The sequence below is a fragment of the Doryrhamphus excisus genome, chromosome 19 (assembly GCF_030265055.1).
Source record: "Doryrhamphus excisus isolate RoL2022-K1 chromosome 19, RoL_Dexc_1.0, whole genome shotgun sequence".
Taxonomy (NCBI): domain Eukaryota; kingdom Metazoa; phylum Chordata; class Actinopteri; order Syngnathiformes; family Syngnathidae; genus Doryrhamphus; species Doryrhamphus excisus.
Window position 1 is genome coordinate 12,837,400 of NC_080484.1, and position 21,244 is coordinate 12,858,643.

The 21,244-nt window shown below is 42.1% G+C and overlaps 3 protein-coding genes across 11 annotated transcripts; 2 read left to right on the plus strand and 1 right to left on the minus strand.

Annotated features, from left to right (window-relative positions):
- Window positions 1-1,795: 1,795 nt before the first annotated feature.
- clvs2 (clavesin 2) lies at window positions 1,796-9,630 on the plus strand. 2 transcript variants are annotated; one of them, XR_009120228.1, is made up of 6 exons: window positions 1,796-2,194; window positions 2,759-2,933; window positions 6,410-6,520; window positions 6,590-6,822; window positions 7,132-7,553; window positions 9,174-9,630. XR_009120228.1 is itself a non-coding variant. In XM_058057079.1 (5 exons), exons 1-5 carry the CDS (start codon window positions 1,806-1,808, stop codon window positions 7,223-7,225), a joined length of 1,002 nt encoding a protein of 333 aa, XP_057913062.1. In that variant the 5' UTR covers window positions 1,796-1,805; the 3' UTR covers window positions 7,226-9,630. The 2 variants fall into 2 exon arrangements, 1 of the variants encoding a protein (XP_057913062.1); XM_058057079.1 differs by having other exon boundaries at window positions 7,132-9,630.
- Window positions 9,631-10,449: 819 nt separating this feature from the next.
- Window positions 10,450-12,333, plus strand: hddc2 (HD domain containing 2). The gene is made up of 6 exons (XM_058057091.1): window positions 10,450-10,575; window positions 10,835-10,956; window positions 11,028-11,130; window positions 11,196-11,264; window positions 11,347-11,485; window positions 11,544-12,333. The coding sequence occupies exons 1-6, from the start codon at window positions 10,504-10,506 to the stop codon at window positions 11,669-11,671; spliced, it is 633 nt and encodes a 210-aa protein (XP_057913074.1). The 5' UTR covers window positions 10,450-10,503; the 3' UTR covers window positions 11,672-12,333.
- Window positions 11,972-21,147, minus strand: tpd52l1 (tpd52 like 1). 8 transcript variants are annotated; one of them, XM_058057080.1, is made up of 11 exons: window positions 20,989-21,091; window positions 18,888-18,959; window positions 18,506-18,679; window positions 18,335-18,352; window positions 16,964-17,070; window positions 16,151-16,299; window positions 14,966-15,067; window positions 14,330-14,344; window positions 14,088-14,126; window positions 13,291-13,351; window positions 11,972-13,190 (listed from the first exon to the last, which is right to left on the minus strand). In XM_058057080.1, exons 1-11 carry the CDS (start codon window positions 21,005-21,007, stop codon window positions 13,044-13,046), a joined length of 903 nt encoding a protein of 300 aa, XP_057913063.1. In that variant the 5' UTR covers window positions 21,008-21,091; the 3' UTR covers window positions 11,972-13,043. The 8 variants fall into 8 exon arrangements, with proteins under 8 accessions (XP_057913063.1, XP_057913064.1, XP_057913065.1 ...); XM_058057081.1 differs by lacking the exon at window positions 14,330-14,344; XM_058057082.1 differs by lacking the exon at window positions 14,088-14,126.
- Between the last annotated feature and the right edge of the window lie 97 nt (window positions 21,148-21,244).

Here is a 21,244-nt window from a genome sequence, read left to right on the forward strand (position 1 = left end):
GGGAATCAACCTCTTTATTTCCACCTGATTACCACCTTGACCTTCACCTTGTTACCATAGATTTACGAATGTTTGCGTCCTTATGTTGGACGTTTAAACATGCCACTTTGTTTTTTTGTGTGTTTTTGTTTTGAGAGTAAGCTGTGTGTATGCTGCCCCCTGCTGCTCATCTTGTAGTACTACCTCGTACATTTCAAATGCATTTAATCAATATTTGTATTGGGTCAGACACTTTCTGTACAACATTTGTTTATGAGCCTCACTCGTGTGATTTTATTTAGACATTTAAGCGGAATTAAGTAAATAAAATGACGGTACTCTCTGTGGGTGCAGGAGTAAGCAGTGACCACTAGATGGCGTCACCATCTTTCAAACAAGCGTCCACTGATGGTGTGTTCAAGATAAATGGGAAGTGTGATATTCCTAAGAGCATTGGAACGTCCGAATGAGGAATGATAATTCGCCAATACAAGTTTGACGAAACGTGACAAATAGAAGTCATTTATTAATCAACAATCCGTGCAGTCAGGTGGTCGAAAAGCACTTTGTTGTTCTTCTTTGTTAATGTGTTGCACTTCCCGCAGCAGCCAATCACAGCTCGGGGCCATTCCACTCTCCTCAGCCCCCCCCCCCCCCCCCCTCCCGGAAGTGTGTGTGTGTGTGTGTGTTTAAGGTGGACACAATGCAAATGAATCCATCATAGTGCAGCTGTCCTATCCCAAGCCCCGCCCCCATCATAATATATTGGTATGGTTTATTTGTGTTACACATGCTTAATGCTTAATGCTAAGTTATGTCACACAAATCAACATGCAATATCTTGTAGGATGGGATAACTTAACGTAAGGATCCAACAATAAAATGAATACAATTATTAATAATAAATACATTTAAATAAAGCAAATATGACAATTTTTCACAAGTAAATGAATTAATGGGCATTTTAATGGAATAATAATATGTATATATTTTATTGTCTTTTCATATAACATGAGGTAAAAGCAGTAAAAAAAAAAAAAGAAAGTCCCGTGGCGAGGCCTCAAGTGTATAATCCCTCCCTTCCCCTCCATCGCCATCATCATCATCATCATCCATCCTTTCATGCTGCCTTCACTCTTCCTCTCTTTGTCCACGCAGGCTGGTACCTCTCCCTCCTCCTCAGCATCCTTTGTCCCTCCCCCTTCCTGCTCCATCCCTCCATGCCCCCCGGCCTTAAAAAACACATATCTACCAGCTCCTCAGTCCCTCCCCCAGCATCCCCCGCCCTGCTCCTCCCAGCTTGTTGTCACTCACTTTCTGAGCCAACAGACAGTGGCAGCAGCAGACGCTAATCCCGAGCACAGCGCACCCAACCCAACCTAAACACAAACGGAGGACGGACGGGAGACAGGAGCCAGGGGCACACCTGTGAGGTTGGACGGGAAGCAAAAACTTGCAGGCAGGATGATTTAAAGGCGTTTGGAGGGAGGGGCTACAGGCAGGAGGGAGGTGGACTACTGACAGCAGCAGCGGCTCGGCGGATGAAGACGCTGATGAAGACGAGGGTGATGTAGCAGGTGTTGCCGCATCGCTGGGCCTCCTCCGCGGGAGAAGGTGATGCTGTGGGCGCCATCGTGCACACGCACACAGAGGGAGGAAGCGGTTGCGGCATGGCGGGAAGCATCATCGTCCTCCTCGGGTGGCGTCAGTGAAGTAGTTGTGGATCATATGCCGCTGATGCATCCTCAGCACCTCGGGGGGGATTAGCTGCAGGCCTCCGGCTGGTTCTGATCCGGTTCCGTTTGGACTTTGCAGCGCTTGCCGACATGACTCACCTGCAGGCGGGCTTGTCCGCCGCCACCCTGGAGAAAGCTAAGGCGGAGCTCAAAGAGAACTCTGACACTCTCCACCAGGACATCCAGGAGGTCCGGGACATGATCATCACCCGGCCGGACATCGGCTTCCTCAGGACGGACGACGCCTTCATCCTCAGGTTCCTGCGAGCCAGGAAGTTCAACCACTTTGAGGCGTTTAGGCTGCTGGCCCAGTATTTTGAGTACCGCCAGCAGAACCTGGACATGTTCAAGAACCTGAAGGCCACAGACCACGGCATCAAACAGGCCCTCAAGGACGGCTTCCCCGGTGTGCTCTCCAACCTGGACCGACACGGCAGGAAAATACTGGTTCTGTTTGCGGCCAACTGGGACCAGAGCAGGTAACACATTCACACACCCACTCATGACCTCATGAGACCTCTTTCCACTTGTTAAGGGTACCACATATCTTAGTTGTATCCCAACACTTTTTGGGGTCCTTCTTTTTGGGGTACTGTACCACTTTTTGGTACCCTACAGTTTTGGCACCCCTCTCAATGTTACTCTGACACTTTTGTTCCAGTTTTTGATGTTCAGATACAATGCAGTGCATGAGTTTTTGGTACCCCTACACTCAGGATGTACCATTTTGTGGCGCACCATTATGCTTGGGTATTACTTGGTAACCCCCCCCATACATATATGGTACCATTTCCTCTATAAAAGTGGGGTACGTGGTACCACACTTATTTTTGGTAACCTACCACTTTATGGCACCCTAATGTTGTGGTACCATAACACTTAACATCGTGGTATCTTTTTAGCACCATACCTTTCGGCTATTGTGTACTGTGCCAATTTTGGTGCCCTCCAGTACCCCCCGGGACTCTAATGTTGCAGTAAAATACACTAAACTACCTTGTGGTACCATGTACTATATAAGTTTGTGTGTGATCTTGCGCCAGGTACACCTTTGTGGACATCCTGAGGTCCATCCTTCTGTCCCTGGAGGCCATGATAGAAGACGCCGAGCTGCAGGTGAACGGCTTCATCCTCATCATCGACTGGAGCAACTTCACCTTCAAGCAGGCGTCCAAGCTGACCCCCAGCATGCTTCGACTCGCCATCGAGGGGCTGCAGGTAAGACCACCGGGAAGAGTCACTTCCTGGGTCGCATGTAGACCACGTGTCTTGGGACGTGTAGCGTGTTTCCATTGATGCTTTATGTGTGTTCTAACCGGTAACAGTGACACCTCACCTCACCTGCTGTCCCCCCATCCAGACTTCCTTATCACCTTTATTCCATTCCCTGCTCGCCTTAGACACACACACACGTGCTTCCGCGAGCACAAAGATAAGATTATTATTATTCTAGCCTCCGGGGAGGCGCAGCAGGTGAACAGTGTGCGGGATTCAACCCAATCCAGTCATAATCCTGCAGGATTACAGTGTTGTTAAGAGATTAAAAATGACTGTGAAACCTCTCTGGATTGTTCTCTTCAAGTCATTTGGTGAAAAAATAGTTAGTGTACTTAGTTACTGAGTGCGTGAATGTTGACAGTGTCCCAAATCCATTATTGTCCTTGTACACTTAATATTTAGTAATATTTGTCCTCTTCTTCTTCTGTCATTTTTAATTGGGAATTGCAACTTCCCCCTTCTCTATACTGGGGTTTCTCAACTGGTGCTTTGGGGCCCAAAAGTGGATCACAGACCATTCCTGGGTGGGTTGCAGGTCAAAAATATATGTTTTGGAAAATTCGTATTTAATAAAAAAAAATACTATTAAAATCAAATAATACAAAATAAAAATTTAATGAATCTGAAAATAAATAAATTTGATGGTCAGAAAATTACATTAAAATATTAATGTATAAATATAAAATGAAATAAATGAAATATAAAGATTTGTATTTCAAAATATACAAAATTTTGTTAAACTGTAACATTAAATAATAATAAAAACATATCTCAGATGATGAGAAAATGACAATAAAACATTAATATATAATAATATTATGACATATAAAGTATTTGTATTTCAAAATAACACATTTTCAATATATTTGTATTTCAAAAATAAAAAAGTTATACATTACAAAATGATATAAAATATTTTGACTGAATTGTCAAATATGTTTATGTTAAATGTTTAACATTTCAAAGTGTTTGTATTTCAAAATAAAAAAAATATTTCAGACTGTATTTTTAGGTGTATTTTTATGTTCATTTAAAAATGTTGAAAATGCATGCAATAACAATTGAAATGAGTATATTTTTATCTATATGACCATGGGAATTGTGGGTCCCATGATGAGACCAGTTGAGAACCTCTGCACTGTACTACTCAGTGGGGAGGGTCCATCCCTTTGCAATTCTGTATTTTTCAGTGTGAGCGCACTCGTGCAGTGAAAAGACCGCGAGTAAGTCCACAAGTGTGCCAAGTGGAACACAGCCATTTGTGCGTGAAGATGTTAATGTTCTAACAATAAGAACGTGTTTAGACGTCCTACTTCTTCTTCTTCTTTGTTTGTTTGCTCTCTGGTTCACTTCTCCCCTCCCCCCATTTTTATTTTTTTTACATCAACCCCACGTTTCCCTTCATCATTGTTCTCCAGAGAAGATGCTGATGTCTTCCTGGATGTTCTAACCTGACTTCATGTAAATGAAGGATGCCCTGGAATATTTCCATTTTTTCATCATCATCATCTTGCGTGATGCAATGTGCTTTGTTGTACCCCCCCGCATCCCCACCCTCCCATTCTTATACCTCCCCCTCTCCACCCGCCACATCCCACCCTCCTCCCGTTTCCACAGCAACCGGCCCGACTGCCTGGCTGTCTGCTCTGGTCTTTCCTCCAGATGGGCTGGGCTTTGTTGTGTGTGTGTGTGTGTGTGTGTGTGATGTTTTATGCATCGCTTGACTCGTCTTTCATTTATGAGCTTTGGATGATGTTGTAACATTTAACCAGCCTGCGTGTGGATAAACGCCAAAAAGCAGTCAGCCATGAAAGCATGAACTTGTGTGTTCATTTAGAATCATTTGTGACAAACGTTATTTAAGTTAAAATAGTAGAATCGTCAGACTCTGAGTCACAGTGTGACACACAGGCGAGCTGGAGACTTGGACAGCCCAGTAAAGACAAAGGATGCTATGGCAGGTGAAAAAACCCACCGGGACTAACTGAGCAGAGATAGTAGGTGGAACACGAAGTGTATGGACTAATAGGAACGCTTTCTAACTATTGATCTTTTCTGTTGGGGCTCTTTCGGAGCTTTATGAACACCGGTGGGTTTAAACCCTGACAAGATGCTGACGCAGGAAAGACTGATGAGACACGAGGACGGACTGACAGACCAGGACACATTGACACAAGTTGATGGTGGACCAGGATAGACTGACCTAAAACGGCAGACGGTTGTCGATCAGGACCGACTGATGAAAAGAAGGATAGCCTGATGAAACAGTTGCCTGAAGTGGTGGGTCAGACTGATCCCGGACTGACGAGACCCAAAAATCAGGTGGGCTGTTGAGTAGGATAGACTGACGAGACACTGCTACGTGAAGCACTAGGTTTTTTTTTAAGATCCATCCCTTACTGACAAGACCCCCAAAGACAGACTGCTGGGAGACAGGTGCATGAAGACCGAAGGAGGTTTTTGAGATGGACCCCAGACTGATGAGACCCAAAAAGACATGTGGGTCATCCACCAGTTCAGACTGATGAGTCACATGTGGAACTGAAGACTGGTGCTTTTTCTGTATCAAAATAGGGGTCGGTGCCGTGTTTCTGTCACTTGTCATCTGTCCAAAGATGAACTAACGTGTCCTCCAGTCAAGTCAAGACAAGAAGAAGAAGAGTGCTTTTCCTTCTTAGGGAGTTAAAGTGCAGCCCGGAGGACAAATGTTTGTTTACTTCATCAAAAAGCTTTAATGTGCCGAACTAGGACACACTCCATTGTGTCTTTACAAGCAACTACGGACAAATAACGAGTGTGTGTACTCTGTGCTTTCCAAAACACTCCATCGTTGTTTTTGTGTTGAACGGGGACAGACTTCACTGTCACCTTCAATTCCCGTCAAACTTTGAGGTCACCTGCAGCCAACGTCCAAAAATAGACACGTCCACATTGAGTGAAGATTGTTGACGCTTGTTTGTTTTGTTTGTTGACTTGAGGACGGCTTCGTTTTCCAAACATTGATGTGTTTGCATGTCTTCTTGGCAAACACAGGGGAGCGTCTTCCTTGGGGACACATTGGACCTGTTCAACCAGTCCCCTTGTTTGCTTCCATATTTCCCAGTGTGTCAGCCGTCCGGCTGATGTTGTATTTGTTTCCGAGAAGCTGGGTTCTTGTCTCCCTTTAACTTCTCTGAGTTCTGAAGGTTCTGGTTTGTTGTGTCCCTCCCAGAAAATCATTTAGCATAGAAGTCTGAAAATAGACAAGAGCATATCCTGCTCAGGATGAGATTAGGTCCCTGAGGACTAATCTGATCCATCAGGAGAGGAAGTCCATGTTTAATGTGTGCATTTTGTTGATGTCTGTCCAGGAATGTAAAACCAGTATTAGAGGCTGCACCAGATGTCCATCCATGTCTTCTTTTGTGCTTTGACAGGACAGTTTTCCTGCTAGGTTCGGAGGGATCCACTTTGTGAACCAACCGTGGTACATCCACGCTCTCTACACCGTCATCAGGCCCTTCCTCAAGGACAAAACCAGGAAGAGGGTAAGACCGTGTTATCTTCACAAGATCCTTTCCAAAGGACGTCGTCCTCATGAATGTTACCGTCTTCAGATCTTTATGCACGGCAACAACCTGAACAGCCTCCATCAGCTGATCCACCCTGAGATCCTACCATCCGAACTGGGAGGCATGATGCCGCCCTACGACATGGGCACGTGGGCGCGCACGTTGCTGGAGCACGCCTACGACGAGGAGACAGAGTACTGTCCCGAGTCCTACACGCTGTCGGTACAAGACCTGGAGAGAGACTTGGAGAAGGACCTGTCTCCGAAAACCATGAAGAGGTGAGTCGACAGACATCTTTTCCACAGACAAACTGTCAACTAATGATTGGATTATTTCAACCTAAAGTGCAAAGAACCTGAGGACCACTTGAGGCGACCTGATGCTAACGTGCTAATGCGCCTCAGTCCAGGCGGGGCTTGAACCTACGTCCACACTACCCCGCTAAATAAGGGTTAAGTTGAGTAGCGCTAGGCAATGAGCTAAGAGGCCAAGCTATCAACTCATCCAGCGCAGCTCTTAAGGCATCAGGGAGTGAGGTTGACCACCGTACCATCACGCAACCACACTCACATGTTGTGTCCTTGCAGGTCCCAGTCGGTGGTGGAGCCCGGCGTACTAAAACGACCAGACAAGGTCAAGTGTGATGAGGACAACATGCAGCCGCTGCTCTCGCTGGACTAAAAAAGCAGCTGGAAGACTTCCAGAGTCCTCAACAGGACACAGAGAGAGCCACCGTCCTCTCAAGGACGTCTCCAGGCGCTCCTCAAGGTCCCCCACGGAGCTTCTAATGATGGACTTCCATGTTTCCTTGTCAAGTGCCAAGTCTCTGGAAAATTCTGATGATTGTCTGGAAATACTTCTGTCCTCAGGAAGGACAAGCTCCAGGAACAACAAGACAGATTTTAAGGGACTTTCACAAGCTCGGCTCAGGATCAGCAGAAAGGACGTTTTTACTCCTGGAGACAAGAGATGGAATAACGAGCAAACGTCCCTTTACAGGACATCACTGGTATTTTCATTTCCTTCTTTTCATTACCACCAGGAAGTTGTAATCTGCCGTAGGTTATTAACAAGTACAGTCGTCCCTTGTTTATAGCGGTTAATTAGTTCCAAACCCGACTCTAATATAGGATCCAAAGTTAATACATGGAATATTTTCATAGTTAAAGCATAGAAAACTTGTTTGGGACTTTTTAAATACAGATTTTAACATTATTAGAGCCCTGTAGACATGAAATAACACCCCTCTAGTCAGCATTGCACTCCCATTATTCATTGTTTACACCAATTTGCAACAACAGGGGCTCTAGACGGCCGCTAGCTAGCAAGCTAAAAAGTTAGCCTCTAATTTATTTCTTCTAAACTTAAGAAAGGTGGAGAAGGAGGCCAAACGTACCACTTCCACGTGGAATTGGCATTGACTAATAATACAGCATGCTCTACCATGAAACAGCCATCATTCATTCATGAGACGGTTTCCGAAAAAATATGATACCGCGAGTTAGCGCTAATCAAACTGCAGTATTGCGAGAGACGACTGTATCCATGACTGAATAAAACCTAAAAGTGTGTTGTTAATGTTTGCATATGGAATGCGTTCAGACATTTACATTTGAATTCAAGAGAAGCACTAAAACCAAAACTAGCTCCTCGTTTGCCGGTGGGGGTGAAAGTATTCGCTACTAAACACAGCTAACGTATGCTAGCTAAAGCAGAAAGAGTCATGTCAACATTGTACTGTCACGCTAACAGCTAATATGTTTAAACTTAGCTAACTTGTTTCACACATTTAAAAATATTTCTTTAACAACCACACATTGGTCATTGGTATTTTACACTCAGTGGACAGTAATGACATTACTAAATGTGTTAGCATCAGCTGCTAGCATAGCGCTCCTCTAGCCTAGCTTAGCCTCACAGCAGACTGAATAAAAAAGTGACTTTTTGTAGGTGTGACAAGGTTGGTATTTATTGCAGGACGAGACTTTAAAGGGAAACCTTTAAATTTAAAGTCTAAATTGGCTGAAAATGTATTAACGATTAGCTTCTTTCATGTTGTGATGACGTGTCACTCAGTGTTAGCGATCGGTTTAGAAACGTGTTTCCCCCACGATCGCGAAATAGGTTTTGATATTTATTTATTGATTAGCTCAGGGGTGGTCAAAGTGTGGCCCGGGGGCAAAATTGGGATAAATAAAGCAAATAAGGGCAAAATATAAAGAGAAGAAGCTGTAATGTTTGTACTAATAATAGAACAATTTTCAGTATTGGACACCCCTGGATGAGCTTGTTTTCTGGTGTTTTAATGCGCTGGTAACACTTGATGCCGCTTGACATCACGTCCAAAGTTGTGACCGGTGAATGTTGAAACCATCGCAGCTCAAACCAGACTTTGGTCACATGGATGTAACAGCAAATGTACTTATTATTATTATTATAATTATACTTTTATTGCTAAACATCACTTTTTCGGTCACTGAAGATGCTTCCAGTTGCTAGGATACAACGTTTACATTCAATAGACGTCGCTTTAAAAAAATAAAAAAACGTGCTGCCGTGTGAAAGACTCTATGTACGTCAGAAGGAATTGCTAACTTGTTTTACTGTTGATTGAAATTGTGGTTACCAGGGGCCAAATTGTGTCATGTGACTCGCCGTCGCCTCTTAAGGTGGGCTTTGGTATTGCAGGCAAGGACAGCCGGACTGGTTGACACACCTCATATGTAAAGAAACACAGCAGGTGAAGATGTTTACTTTTATGACAAATACACTTTACCATACTGAATGTTATTTTATGTATTTTACTTTCCTTGGATTATGTGTTGTTTTTGCTCCTCGGTGTAAAAACAGAGACGCTAGTTTGTTGCTGCAAAACGAGATCAAATGATTTTGTGAGAAATTGAGCTGTAAATACAGAATGTTATTATTTATTTTTATTTTTTTTATGTCTTCCAGAGGGAATAAACACTTAAAAGTCACACAGAGGTGATTGTTTGTAGACACAAACCTCACATAATGTATCATACATGACTAAATGTATTGATTGTCCACATTGTTCTTATTAAAATGAATGATGTTTGTACGTCTACTTGACCTCCACGTGTCTAAATAAAGATTTAAAATACACATTGACAACACTAACAAATAAGCCATTAAATATAATTATACTATTTTGAAAAATATTTTATTCTGTCAACAGAGAAAAACAAGCCATTAATTAAAAATAATAATTAAAAATAAATAAATATATATAATAAATATAATATTTTTATAGTTCAATGTGTTGCTAAATGAGAAATTAAATCCCATATATTTTAAAATAATTATATTTTTATAGGTTAGCGCGCAGGCCACACAGCTAGGAGACCCGAGTTCAATTCCACTCTCTATATTGGAGTATATACTCCATCTCTGTGTGGAGTTTGGCATTTAACATAGTAAGCCGGATTTTTAATTTTTTTTAAAACTGAATTCTTAAAAAAAAAACAGGACACAAGTCCAAAAAAGACAGGAACAACTCAAGTTGTTTTGTGCTGCCATCTTGTGGAGATCTGGTTTACTGCATGTTAAAAGAGTCACTACGAAACAAACTAAATACTCAGTCAATGCAATATTACTACAATACCGAATACCTTATGACAAACAAAATGTTATGTTATCCAATCTATATTATAGACTTTACAAAGATAATGCTCGGTTTTAGGGGATTTAAGTATAACAAACATGCTACATGTTACATGAGTGTGGCTCATGTCTTTTTTGTAATTGTAATTTTGAATATATATAAATATATGTACATATATGTTGGATTTATGCTAAATGTATGTGAATTTATCATGAATGCAAGTTATGTGTAACCCTCCAGCGTCTCTTATCCCGTGGTAATGCGCACTTCTAAGCAGTAGGTGGCGGTGTGGGGTAGTGTAGCGGTGGTAGCGTAGAAGAAGAAAACAAACATCATGGCGGCCCCCTTGGACGGCCCCGGTGGCATGCAGATGCTACAATTTCTCAAACTAATCGGACAACTAAAAGTAAGACACGCGTCGATACACAGTACTTATCTTTATTGCATTTACTTTATTGCTCCTGCTTTTTACAGGACCCTAATCACGTTTAGTGGTAGTAAACAGTTAATAAGAGTACTGAATGTTTCTTTACTGCTGTTGTAATGATCATGGTTGTCTACAATTATGTACCAGTGTTCCTCCATTGAGATCCTATTTATGATGTCATTATTACAGTCATAATTCTGATAAATAATATGTTAATACGACGCAACTCGTACTGTAGAGGGTTCCTCGGACAGGCTGGGTGTACAGGAAGGTGAAGGACCCGGAAAGCGTGTCGGACCACATGTATCGCATGGCCCTGATGGCTCTGACCATCACTGACCCCACCGTGGATAAGGACAGGTGGGTCTTTCACACGCCCACGGCCCCTTTGGATGCGGCCTCACCGCCTGTCTTGTGTCTTATGTCTTCAGGTGTATGAAGATGGCTCTGGTTCATGACCTGGCCGAGTGCATTGTGGGAGATATCACTCCGCTGGACAACGTGGGTAAAGCTGAGAAACACAGGCAAGAGGAGGTAAGGGAGTAGATTGATGTAGAGTACCGCTGCTTTTCTTTTATTGGTTGAAACATTTCCTTCAGGCAGCCATGAGGCAGCTAACAAGTTTAACGCCAGGCCGTGTTGGACAGGAGATGTATGGCCTGTGGGAGGTAACGTGATCTTTTACTTCACACAATGTTCTCATATGACCAGCTGACTTTCACGCAGGAAATGTTTACATTTACTATTCAGGAGTACGAAAACCAAAGCAGCCCCGAGGCCAGGCTGGTGAAAGAGTTTGACCGTCTGGAGATGATCCTGCAGGCTCACGAGTACGAAGAGATGGAGGGAGCGCCGGGAAGACTGCAGGAGTTTTTCGACTCCACGGAAGGTGCGTCAGTGACCTCGTTGTGGCAACGAGCACTCGATTAATTTGCGTCCTCATTTAGGTCGTTTCCGACACCCGGATGTTCTGCAGCTTGTCAGTTCTTTGAATGACGAGAGGAGGGGTCACATGACACGTGCAGCAAAGAACTCTGGGGAGTCACAGCCAGACCCCACTGCACACACTTTATGACCTAATTGTATAGATTAGAAGAGTATGTTTTCCTTTAACATATTTAAAGTTATCTTCTTAAGACGACCACATAATTAAGGAAACTCACTTTAGAAATTAACTAAAAAGAACAAAAGTGCCACAATGTTGTCCTTCCCCCGTGTTGTAACGCACGACTAGCTAGTTCTTTTTGTATGGGACCATACATTCTAACACGAGGACCGCCTGTATTGATACATTACATCAAATTAGTCAAGAAAGTCATTGGAATTCCACACATTTACTATGTCAGCTTTTGGAACTATTATAGAAAACAAGTCCTGAGTTTCATTTTTATTTCAGCTCAACATGTGAGAGGCCTTCAAATGTTGACATGTCAATAAATCTCAAACCACAACAAACAATATGAAAGGTGTGACAAACTTTAAAAAGTTGCTTCTAATAGCACATGTTGGGTTTTTTGTTACCTTAAAAGAGCTTGGATTCTTAGAAATAAATAAAACCAGGGAGCTTTTTCCCCCCTCTTTAGCACCATTGAATTATTCAGAGTGCTTATTTGGATTTCTCTAAATTCATTGTGCAGGTACAGCTTGTCCGCTTGGCTTGAAAACACGATCCAGCATTCAAATGTCATACAGCAGCAGCAATGTGTTAGTATTGGAGTATTTTCATATAACATCATATTGGGTTATTTACACATTATAGGTTACATATTAGAATATGTTTCATATGACATATTGGGTTATTTACACATGTTATAGTTTACATTGCTTTAAGTACTACTTCAAATAAAGCTGTATATATTCAAAAAACACACAATATATCTGTAAATCCCGCGTTGCATACATAGTTTGTATTGTTACTGAAAAGTCGGAATTCAATGTAATATGGCTTAGTGGCCACTAGGTGTCAGGAGAGAATTCACTTGGTTCAGACTAACGCCAAACCCAACCGCGATTCAATACTAATTGAATATATTCGTAAATAGAGCATATAAAATCTGTTTGTGATACTTTTTACCGTCATTATCCATTATTATCCTTCATACAGCAAATAACACGCGTACAGTGACCTTTAAACTCCTCTGTTAGTCTTTGTTTACAAAACATTGCTAATGCGCCGGCTACGGAATCCCTGCAGGGACACAACAGATTGCCGCGGCTTTAAGAAGTTGCATGCTAACGAGATAATTAGTTATCCTTCAACCTTGATTAATGACTCCTACAGACCGGAATATTACACATGAATTATCTTTCAATGTACAGTATATGTATATTTGACTAATAATAGGCCAGAGTCAACCACGAGACAGCCATCATTTAAAAAACCACGTTCAAGTGAGGGACAAGTGTATATGGAATGGTGAATGAATATTGTTTGGAGTTGGTTTAGTCTACTGCGGCCTCTCGGGCGTGTCCATCAAGTTGCTAGTGGGCGTGTCCATCAAGGTGCTAGTGGGCGTGTCCCCGGAGCTGGCCTTGGCTGCTGAGGAGAGGACGTCCTCAAAGCTCCCCCCTGTCCCGGATCCTCCAACTTTGGTCTAGGAAATGTAAACATTAAATGCTTATTGAAGCGTCACCGCTGTCATCCATGAAGTTTGGGTAGAAATATCACCCCATAATAATCGTGTTTGGACGCACCTTGATAGTGCTCACTGTACTCTCAACTTTCTCCTCAAAAGACTTGAAGCTGGGCGAGTTTCTGTAAATAAACATTAGGTCATGAAAGTCTTTAAAGACACTATATGTAACATAATAAAAACACCATTCATTGTTACGTCACCTAAAAGTGAAAAATGCCTTTTCATCACCTATGTGAGTGTTCTGTAATTAAGTGCTGGACCAGCCAGGACACTGCTACCTAGCATTAGCATTTAGCACAGGGGTATCCAAACTTTGTCCAGCCAGGGACACGTAGTGAAAGATGTAAACCAGTACATGTACATATGCTACCAGGTTATGCATACGTCTATTAGTATCAATTTTGATACTTTTTAAAATTTATTTTATTTATTTTTTAATTCATTTTTAACTACAACTGCAACTTTCTTGTAAATTACTGTAATATATCTAACTTTTCCCTCAACCTCATAAAAAAATGACAACTTTATTAATTATTTCACATATTAAAGGTTTACCTGTGATATTTCAGCTTTACTAAAAATGATGATGATATTTTTGTAAAATTACAATTACAATTCTTGTAAAAAAAATTCAATTCTAAATGACGACTGTTGTTTTCTGTTATCTTTAACATTTTCCAACAATTTCAGCTTTCTTCTCGCAATTATGACTTTATTCCCTGAATATTTTCACTTTATTTCCATAATATTACAATTTTGTCCACAACCAAATGTCCCCAAAATTACAAGCATTTCTTGTGAATAACATTTTTTCTTCTTTATGCTCCTACATCACACGTGCACGCACACAGTTACCTCATGGCGGGCATGCTGACAGAGTGTGAGATTGAGTAGCTGTCCACACAGAGAGAGCCAGAGTGTGAGCATGACAAGAGGGGAGACAGATGTGAGTTAGCTGTTAGCGGTTAGCACACATATTGACATGGCACATGGGAAGCACAGACACCATTGCTAAGCGACTCAGCACACATGGTAAGCATTTACTAAGCCGGTGTTGTGTTCTATTATGTTGTATAGTAGCACGTGGGTGTCCTTACCCGATGGAGCCAGACCTTGGGGAGCATGCGGGAGGACACAATTAAAGTTGAATTGATTATTTGCGTAATCGCTACAAACTGGAAGGAACCTGCACTGCGCTACACCTGATTTATGTTACTTTGACTTCTCTAATTGATTCTTAGAAGAGAATCAAATCACAACAAACCAGAATGCGTTACAAAGCAAGCAAAACACACTACAGTATTCATGCATGGTCAACTGAACAGCGCCATCTGCTGATTGGACATGACAAGGACATATCCATTATTATATAGTTAACATATGTTGAAAGTAGTGCAAAAACACGGCACACAAGCATAACCTTAGAGATGGAAAAAAAGTGCTAAACATGCTTTTTACTCCCAAACACACACACACACACACACACACACACACACACATACCTCCTAGGGAACAGTAAGTGTAGACCAGCCATGCTGTATGAACAACATTGTTTAGAATGTGCTTCCCTTATACTGCACCGTGCAAACTACACCTTCCATAAATTCAACTCATGTTCATACTAACATTATCTCTGCAGGTGTACCTAATAAAATGTCTTTAGCGTTGTCTCTGAGGTCACTAGTAGCAGTAAAGGTAGCATTAGGTGATTAAGAACAAGCGTTATTGTGCACCTCATGTCTCCAATCTTTCTGTTGATGGCGCTGCCCAGGGTGCTGAAGGCCGCCGAGGTCTTCTGTCCCGCTGAGCTCAGCGTCTCCGACGTCCTCTTGTAGCTGGTACGCAAACAAAACATCAGAATTTCCCCATGCATTCATTTTCATTTCATTTTCAAGACGTTAGAACGGGACTGGATGTCACACCCAACAGTAGATGGCGGCGTGACTCTGCTTCGTAACACATCTCACGTGTGCCTGGTCTGCCGGAGAGTCCCAAAATACGTGGTATAGATTTATTCATGACATGTGAAGATCGATTTGCGTTCTGTTTACGCATAAACGACGCACTTGACATGAAATTCGTCAGCGAAAATGGTGCACAAAATGACCACACTCCTGTACGACTGGTCAACTACCGTGTACGTCTCGTACGTGGCAATAATAGATAATGCCGTAGCAAGAATCTACAAGATGTGGAACCTTGAAAAAAAAGCTTTTGAACCAAGAAAATGAGAATGTGCAAAGAGCAGGAAGGAGGCAATTAACTAGAAACCTGTTCATGACCGATTTACTCATTGGCACGCCAACGTGCGTATTAAACAAATCTTCATACGTTTCTTAACATGAACAAAACCACCTTTTGAAACTGGTGGGCCACATCTACTGGCACTAATTGTTGTTTCTGTCCACATCTGTTACCCAATCTCTGAGGCCATTGAGCTACATTATACATGAGGATGGTGTGTGTGTGTGTGTTAAATTGATCTCCGGGCTGCAGTGTAACTAGATAAGGCCTCCAACGGCCTCTCTGCTACCCTCATTTACTCTGCAGTGCAACAAAAGCAGCTTATTCATCAGCAGATTCAATTGGATGTTGCCTACATCTGCCGTGTGGTTATCTTATTCCTTCATGCATGCTGATGGCAGTGTTGTCATAGTGGCTTCTCTGTTGCCATGGTAACTTTACCATCAGTCTGTCATATTGTTGGTCTAGGCCATTATTGTATTCCAAAAATAATATACAGTCAGAAATCAACTAGTTTTTGCATGTTTATGTTGTTGGCGCATGTGGCAATCTGTCCCGAAGTCTTTGAACGCACCATCTAACTTTTTTGGTCTGTGGGTGTTAAGTGGTTGGGGACCACTGACTCGATGATATTGTGTCTGCATAATAAGAGTTATTAGAGGTGGCGGTCTTACGCGGTGGAGCTCTGCACGTCTTGCCAGCCTCTGGTGAAGTTGTTGCGTATCTCGCTCAGAGGAGTGATGCCCAGTTTGTGTTTGAGTTCAGCGTGTTGCTTCTCCTTGGACGCCAACACTTGTCTCAGGGTGCTGATCTCGTCCTCCAGCTGGACAAACACACACATACACCTTGATAGCGTGTCCCAGCATCTGCAGTTCTCCCTCGCAATATTGTGGTCCATTATCGCTCCTTTGCTATATTGTGTTTTTTCTCAAATTTATGAAGACGGCCAAAAAAAAAAGTTTTTTTAATTAAAAAAACAACTTAAACTATATTAGGAAAGCAGGAAGTGAACAAATGTAACAGTTACTGATTGTGAAAGTACCAGATGGAGGGGTAGGATTTAATAAGCTTTGTTTCTTCCTACTCCGACATTTGGAACTGTGAACTGATTATGTGATGCATTCAATTGTAATCTGATGCATGTTCAAATGCAATAAAACCATTACCATTACGTAAAATGGGTAAAATGCGTGTAAAGCCGTTTAAAGCCATTTATTTATGTCTCATGTCTTATTTTCTGTGATGATATCTACTATATTTGGTAATACAAATGTAAATGTGACTATAGGGGTGCTATTTCATGTCTAGAGAGCTCTCATAATGTTAAAAGCTATTTTTTAGAAGATTGCCAACAGGTTTTCTATGTTTTAACGAAAAAAATATTGTATTTATTAATATTCAATCATACTCTGTGGAAATTCACTTATGGCAGCTGAGTTTGGAACCAATTAACCTACAGAAATTTCTGCATGTGTGTGTCTTCTTACTTTGGCCAGCTCTCGTTGTATCTCATCTCTCTCTTCTTCTGTCAGGTTGACGTCTGACTCCGCCGCATGCTCATCCGCTTCTCTGAGAGGATCCGAGTCGAGGAAACCTGAAAGGCGCATCTTTAATGTACAAAAGGTATGACAGCCATTCTTTTTTTTATTTCTTGTGATGCCACCGCAGAAGGGCACAGGGAAAAGTATGACGACAACCATAGAGCCAGAAATGAAACTCATAAACAAACGCAACACTCAAATATTGGTTGACTTCTTTTTACACTTGTATGACAGTTACAGAATGCTTCTAAACGTCTCCGTGTCCCAGTTTGCGTCTCGGTCAAGACTGTTATGTAATGTGTGGCTGTAGCCTGTTGAGCTCTAATCTGGTTTAACAGACGTGGATTATGCCCCCCCCCCCCCCCCCAACACACACACACACCGACAAGATGCCTGCAGGCCTGAATTATGGTGGCTTAACACCAGGGGTCTCAAACGCAACGCACGACCCCTCGACTTGACATCAAAGTTAAGTGAGAGCACAATTTTGGAGCCAGAACACTAACTACAATCACAAAAAATGTAAACATGTATATATACTACTATTACAGGGAATAATAAACGGCAACTACTGTAACTTTCGCACCTTTTTACAAAACAAATTCCGCACAGCATGCAGTGACGCTCCTATATGATATTTTTAGGGCACGAGAACCGGCTTGAAAGGGCTGTGTTTATTATTATTGTTATGCCGACACTTTCCTCGCATTTTGGACGGGGTTTGGATGGGGGGGATTCATTTTCATGAAAAATCCCGCAAAAAATGTGACATTTCCAGTGGTCCCGAACACCAATAATATAATATCTGTGTTACATTAACGCCCAGTTTGGACTCTTAGGAAAAACAATCAGACTGCAAACAAAAACAGACTGTGTACATATATTTAGCCTGTTTATTCTGTATATTTTGTATTTTTCCTTCTTTTATAATAGATGTGTCTGCACCTACTTCACCAAAACAAATTCCTAGTATGTGTTTGATCACACCTGGCAATAAACGCTTTTCTGATTCTGATTCTGATAACCAAAACCAAAGTCACACAGTAGCGCCTCTTTTCCAATTTAGAACCAATGAGCCCATGCCACCACTTTCACACAACGTCGCCAAATTTGGTGGAGACATCAATCATGACAGGGCGCACCAAAAAGTCTCAAGAACCCGAGTTCCAAAACAAACAAGTTTCTCATGGCGGCAATTGTGGTGTAAACCAACCAATCAATCAGACAATCCAATGGAATACTTGAATACTTGACCTTTAGGAACATTGAACATAAAGTAATCATCATTTTTTTTTTTTAAGATAAAAGCAAACATACCTGAGAGACGTCCTCTGTCTTGATGCAGCAGAGGAGTAAAAGCGAATTATTCACACGTACTTGGCATCTACTTTACTGCTACCAGCACACTAAACTACGCCTAACGACAACCACGTTTACACCAAGTAGCTTCATGTCCTGCCGGTGCTGTCTCTACGGGTTCTTGGTCACCTGTCCATAAGACCCAGTCATCCGAGTGACACACAGACGCCCCGCCCCAGTGACGTGGCGATGTTTCGCCATGCTCCGCTCCGTAGCTATCTCCGTTTGGAAACATCTGATCGTAATCCGAGCACCCGCTAGTCACCTCTTCGCCAGAGGGGGCAGTCATGCGCTTTGTCAACCCTGCACAAAGTTACATCCAGCTATCAAACCTTTGAATATTATTGATCATAATGAGTTAGACTGATTTCTGATGACTGTCGAAGAAAAAGAAAGTGAAAGTGATCTGTTTTTAAAAAAAAAAAAAAAAAAAAGACGATTCCTGGCGTAAATCATCTCATCATTTTTCATTTGTGGGCAACTTCTAATGTCTCTTGCGTGGTCTCCTTACCCTGCTGTGCCCGGTGCGTGGCGGAGTTAACCCATTCCTCTCCGGGGCCCACGCTGCCCCAGTCCCAAGACTCTGCAGCCAGCGGGGCGAGGCAGCGGGCAGCAGAGGAGACACAAATAAAAAGTTAAACAAGCCAAATTTGACTAACTTAGCTGACACTGCAGTTGTCACGGGAACTGGGAAAGGAAATCATCATCACGTCACTGATTGAAGCTGTTGAAAACCTTATCTTCGCTGGCACTCAAACAATGAAGCAGGGGTTGTGCAAACTGCCACTTCCTCATTTGACTGCTGTTGTTGTGTGACGTGTCATGGTCTGTTACACTTCCAGGAAATATCGGAATGGTAATGGTAATGGTTTTATTTCATTTGAACATACATCAGATTACAATTGAATGCATCACATAATCAGTTCACAGTTCCACATGTCCAAAAGGAGTAGGAAGAAGCAAAGCTTATTAAATCCTACCCCTCCATCTGGTACTTTTACAATCAGTAACTCTTACATTTGTTCACTTCCTGCTTTCCTAATGTAGTTTAAGTTTTGTTTTTTGTTTTTTGTCACATACCGAAGTAGGAGGTGATATGAGCATCCAATGACATAATGGGTACCATAGTAAGTGTCAATATAGTGATATATATAGCACATCATGACTGGTTCAAGACTCTTCATCCTTGTATTTAGCAAACATCAACTGCTTGTATTGTTTCTTGAATTGGCTCATCGTTGTGCATTGTTTGATTTCCTTACTCAATCCATTCCATAGTTTGATTCCACATACTGAAATGCTATGGCTAGCATAACGTAGTCCTAGCATAGAAGTGTTTCAAATGTACTTCTTGCCTGAGATCATATTTCTCCTATCTTGTAGAGAAGTATTGGATGACATTTTTAGGTAATTGGTTATTTTTTAGCCTTTTAGCATTATTTTAGCTGTTTGAAGATGAACTATATCAGCAAGTTGAAGTATTTGTGATTTTAGAAATAAGGAGTTAGTATGTTCTCTGTAGGCGGCATTATGAATTATCCTTACTGGCCTTTTTTGCAGTACATTTAGCGAGTGAAGATTGCTTTTATAGTTATTAGCCCATATTTCCACACAATAAGTAAGATATGGTAGAACCAGAGAGCAATAAAGAGTGTGCAGTGATTGTATACACAAGACCCAAACGTGCAAGGCAAGGACAGTAAATATTATTTCCCTTTGGCAAAATACCAGATAAAAGGCAAACATACTTCTTCCTCCTTCTCTTTCATTTGGTCTGGCCTTGAATAGTTCTGGTCACAAGATTCCAATCTAGTCATGTGGTGAAGCTAAATCAGAGGCCCGAGGATGGTCAGATGGCTGCAAAATCAACTCAAGCCCAACCAGAGGTCCAACAAGATGCCTTAATAAAACAGCACACATGTTCATTCATATCGGTGCCATGTTTTGCACAGTATTATTGAATGGGAACGTTGGGGGCTTGATCAGATCAGATCAGATCACACACTCTTCTGTCGACTGTTAGCCATCAGACAGCTAGTCGTCCAAAGCGGAATGCAAAAAGGAATGCACTGAACTTACTGGCTGCACAAACAGCTCCTTGCATCCGACTACCTGGCAGCGATAACGCCTGAAATAAAGCCCCAGACTGCAGGATGAAACTGAAAAGCACTCAACTGAAAAGTTGATTAGCTATTCGGAATGCATTTCCCCAGCCACGTTTATGCTTAGAAAGAGGCTGAAACCCAGGAAACACGAACAAGTCCCAAGTGTTTGGAATAAACCATAAAATTCGAGGTACCTCAAAGTCTCTGTGTTGCGACGTCATTTCAGTTTACCTGTGCTTCTAGAAACGTCTCAAAAATCAAATCAGAAAACGTGAACATCTAAACTAATTCAAAAGTCATTTAGGAAGAAATGGGCCGTGAAAGCAACAGCACAGCCACGACGCCAACGAAAATATAGTCGTTTTTTCCCCCTATGGACAGTTGTATGGTGCGTTCATGTGCCACTCCTGACTTTCGTTTACAGCGAAGCTAGCGGGGGGGAGCTCCTATTAAAAAGCCCACCCGCTCTTAATGGAATGAATAAATAGTATATAAACATTGACTGACCTTGTTGTCTGGTTTCCATCGTTAAGTACGAGTCCCACAGAAACACGTCACGGTAGCGGTAGGCGCCTGGCCCGGGTCGCCGGGTCAGTTGTTTGTTTAGCGAGTCTCCTTGGCTTTGCCTGTCATGGGTTACGGGGAGGGGCTAACGTTGTTCGCCAGCCAATGAGGGCGGGCGTACCTTTAGCTTACTTCCGCGTCTGTTTGAGTGACAGAATGCTATTTTATCTGCTTTTGTAGACATACCTGTAAAATACAA

Coding starts and splice junctions, on each gene's coding strand:
- hddc2 (XM_058057091.1), top strand. CDS start 10,504: ATGGCGGCCCCCTTGGACGGCCCCGGTGGCATGCAGATGCTACAATTT. Junction 11,265..11,346: donor AGATGTATGGCCTGTGGGAG/GTAACGTGATCT, acceptor TTTACTATTCAG/GAGTACGAAAACCAAAGCAG. Junction 11,486..11,543: donor GTTTTTCGACTCCACGGAAG/GTGCGTCAGTGA, acceptor GTCCTCATTTAG/GTCGTTTCCGACACCCGGAT.
- clvs2 (XM_058057079.1), top strand. CDS start 1,806: ATGACTCACCTGCAGGCGGGCTTGTCCGCCGCCACCCTGGAGAAAGCT. Junction 2,934..6,409: donor TCGCCATCGAGGGGCTGCAG/GTAAGACCACCG, acceptor GTGCTTTGACAG/GACAGTTTTCCTGCTAGGTT. Junction 6,823..7,131: donor TCTCCGAAAACCATGAAGAG/GTGAGTCGACAG, acceptor GTGTCCTTGCAG/GTCCCAGTCGGTGGTGGAGC.
- tpd52l1 (XM_058057080.1), bottom strand. Junction 18,680..18,887: donor CACGCACCGGGCACAGCAGG/GTAAGGAGACCA, acceptor AACTTTGTGCAG/GGTTGACAAAGCGCATGACT. Junction 16,300..16,963: donor TACAACGAGAGCTGGCCAAA/GTAAGAAGACAC, acceptor GTGTTTGTCCAG/CTGGAGGACGAGATCAGCAC.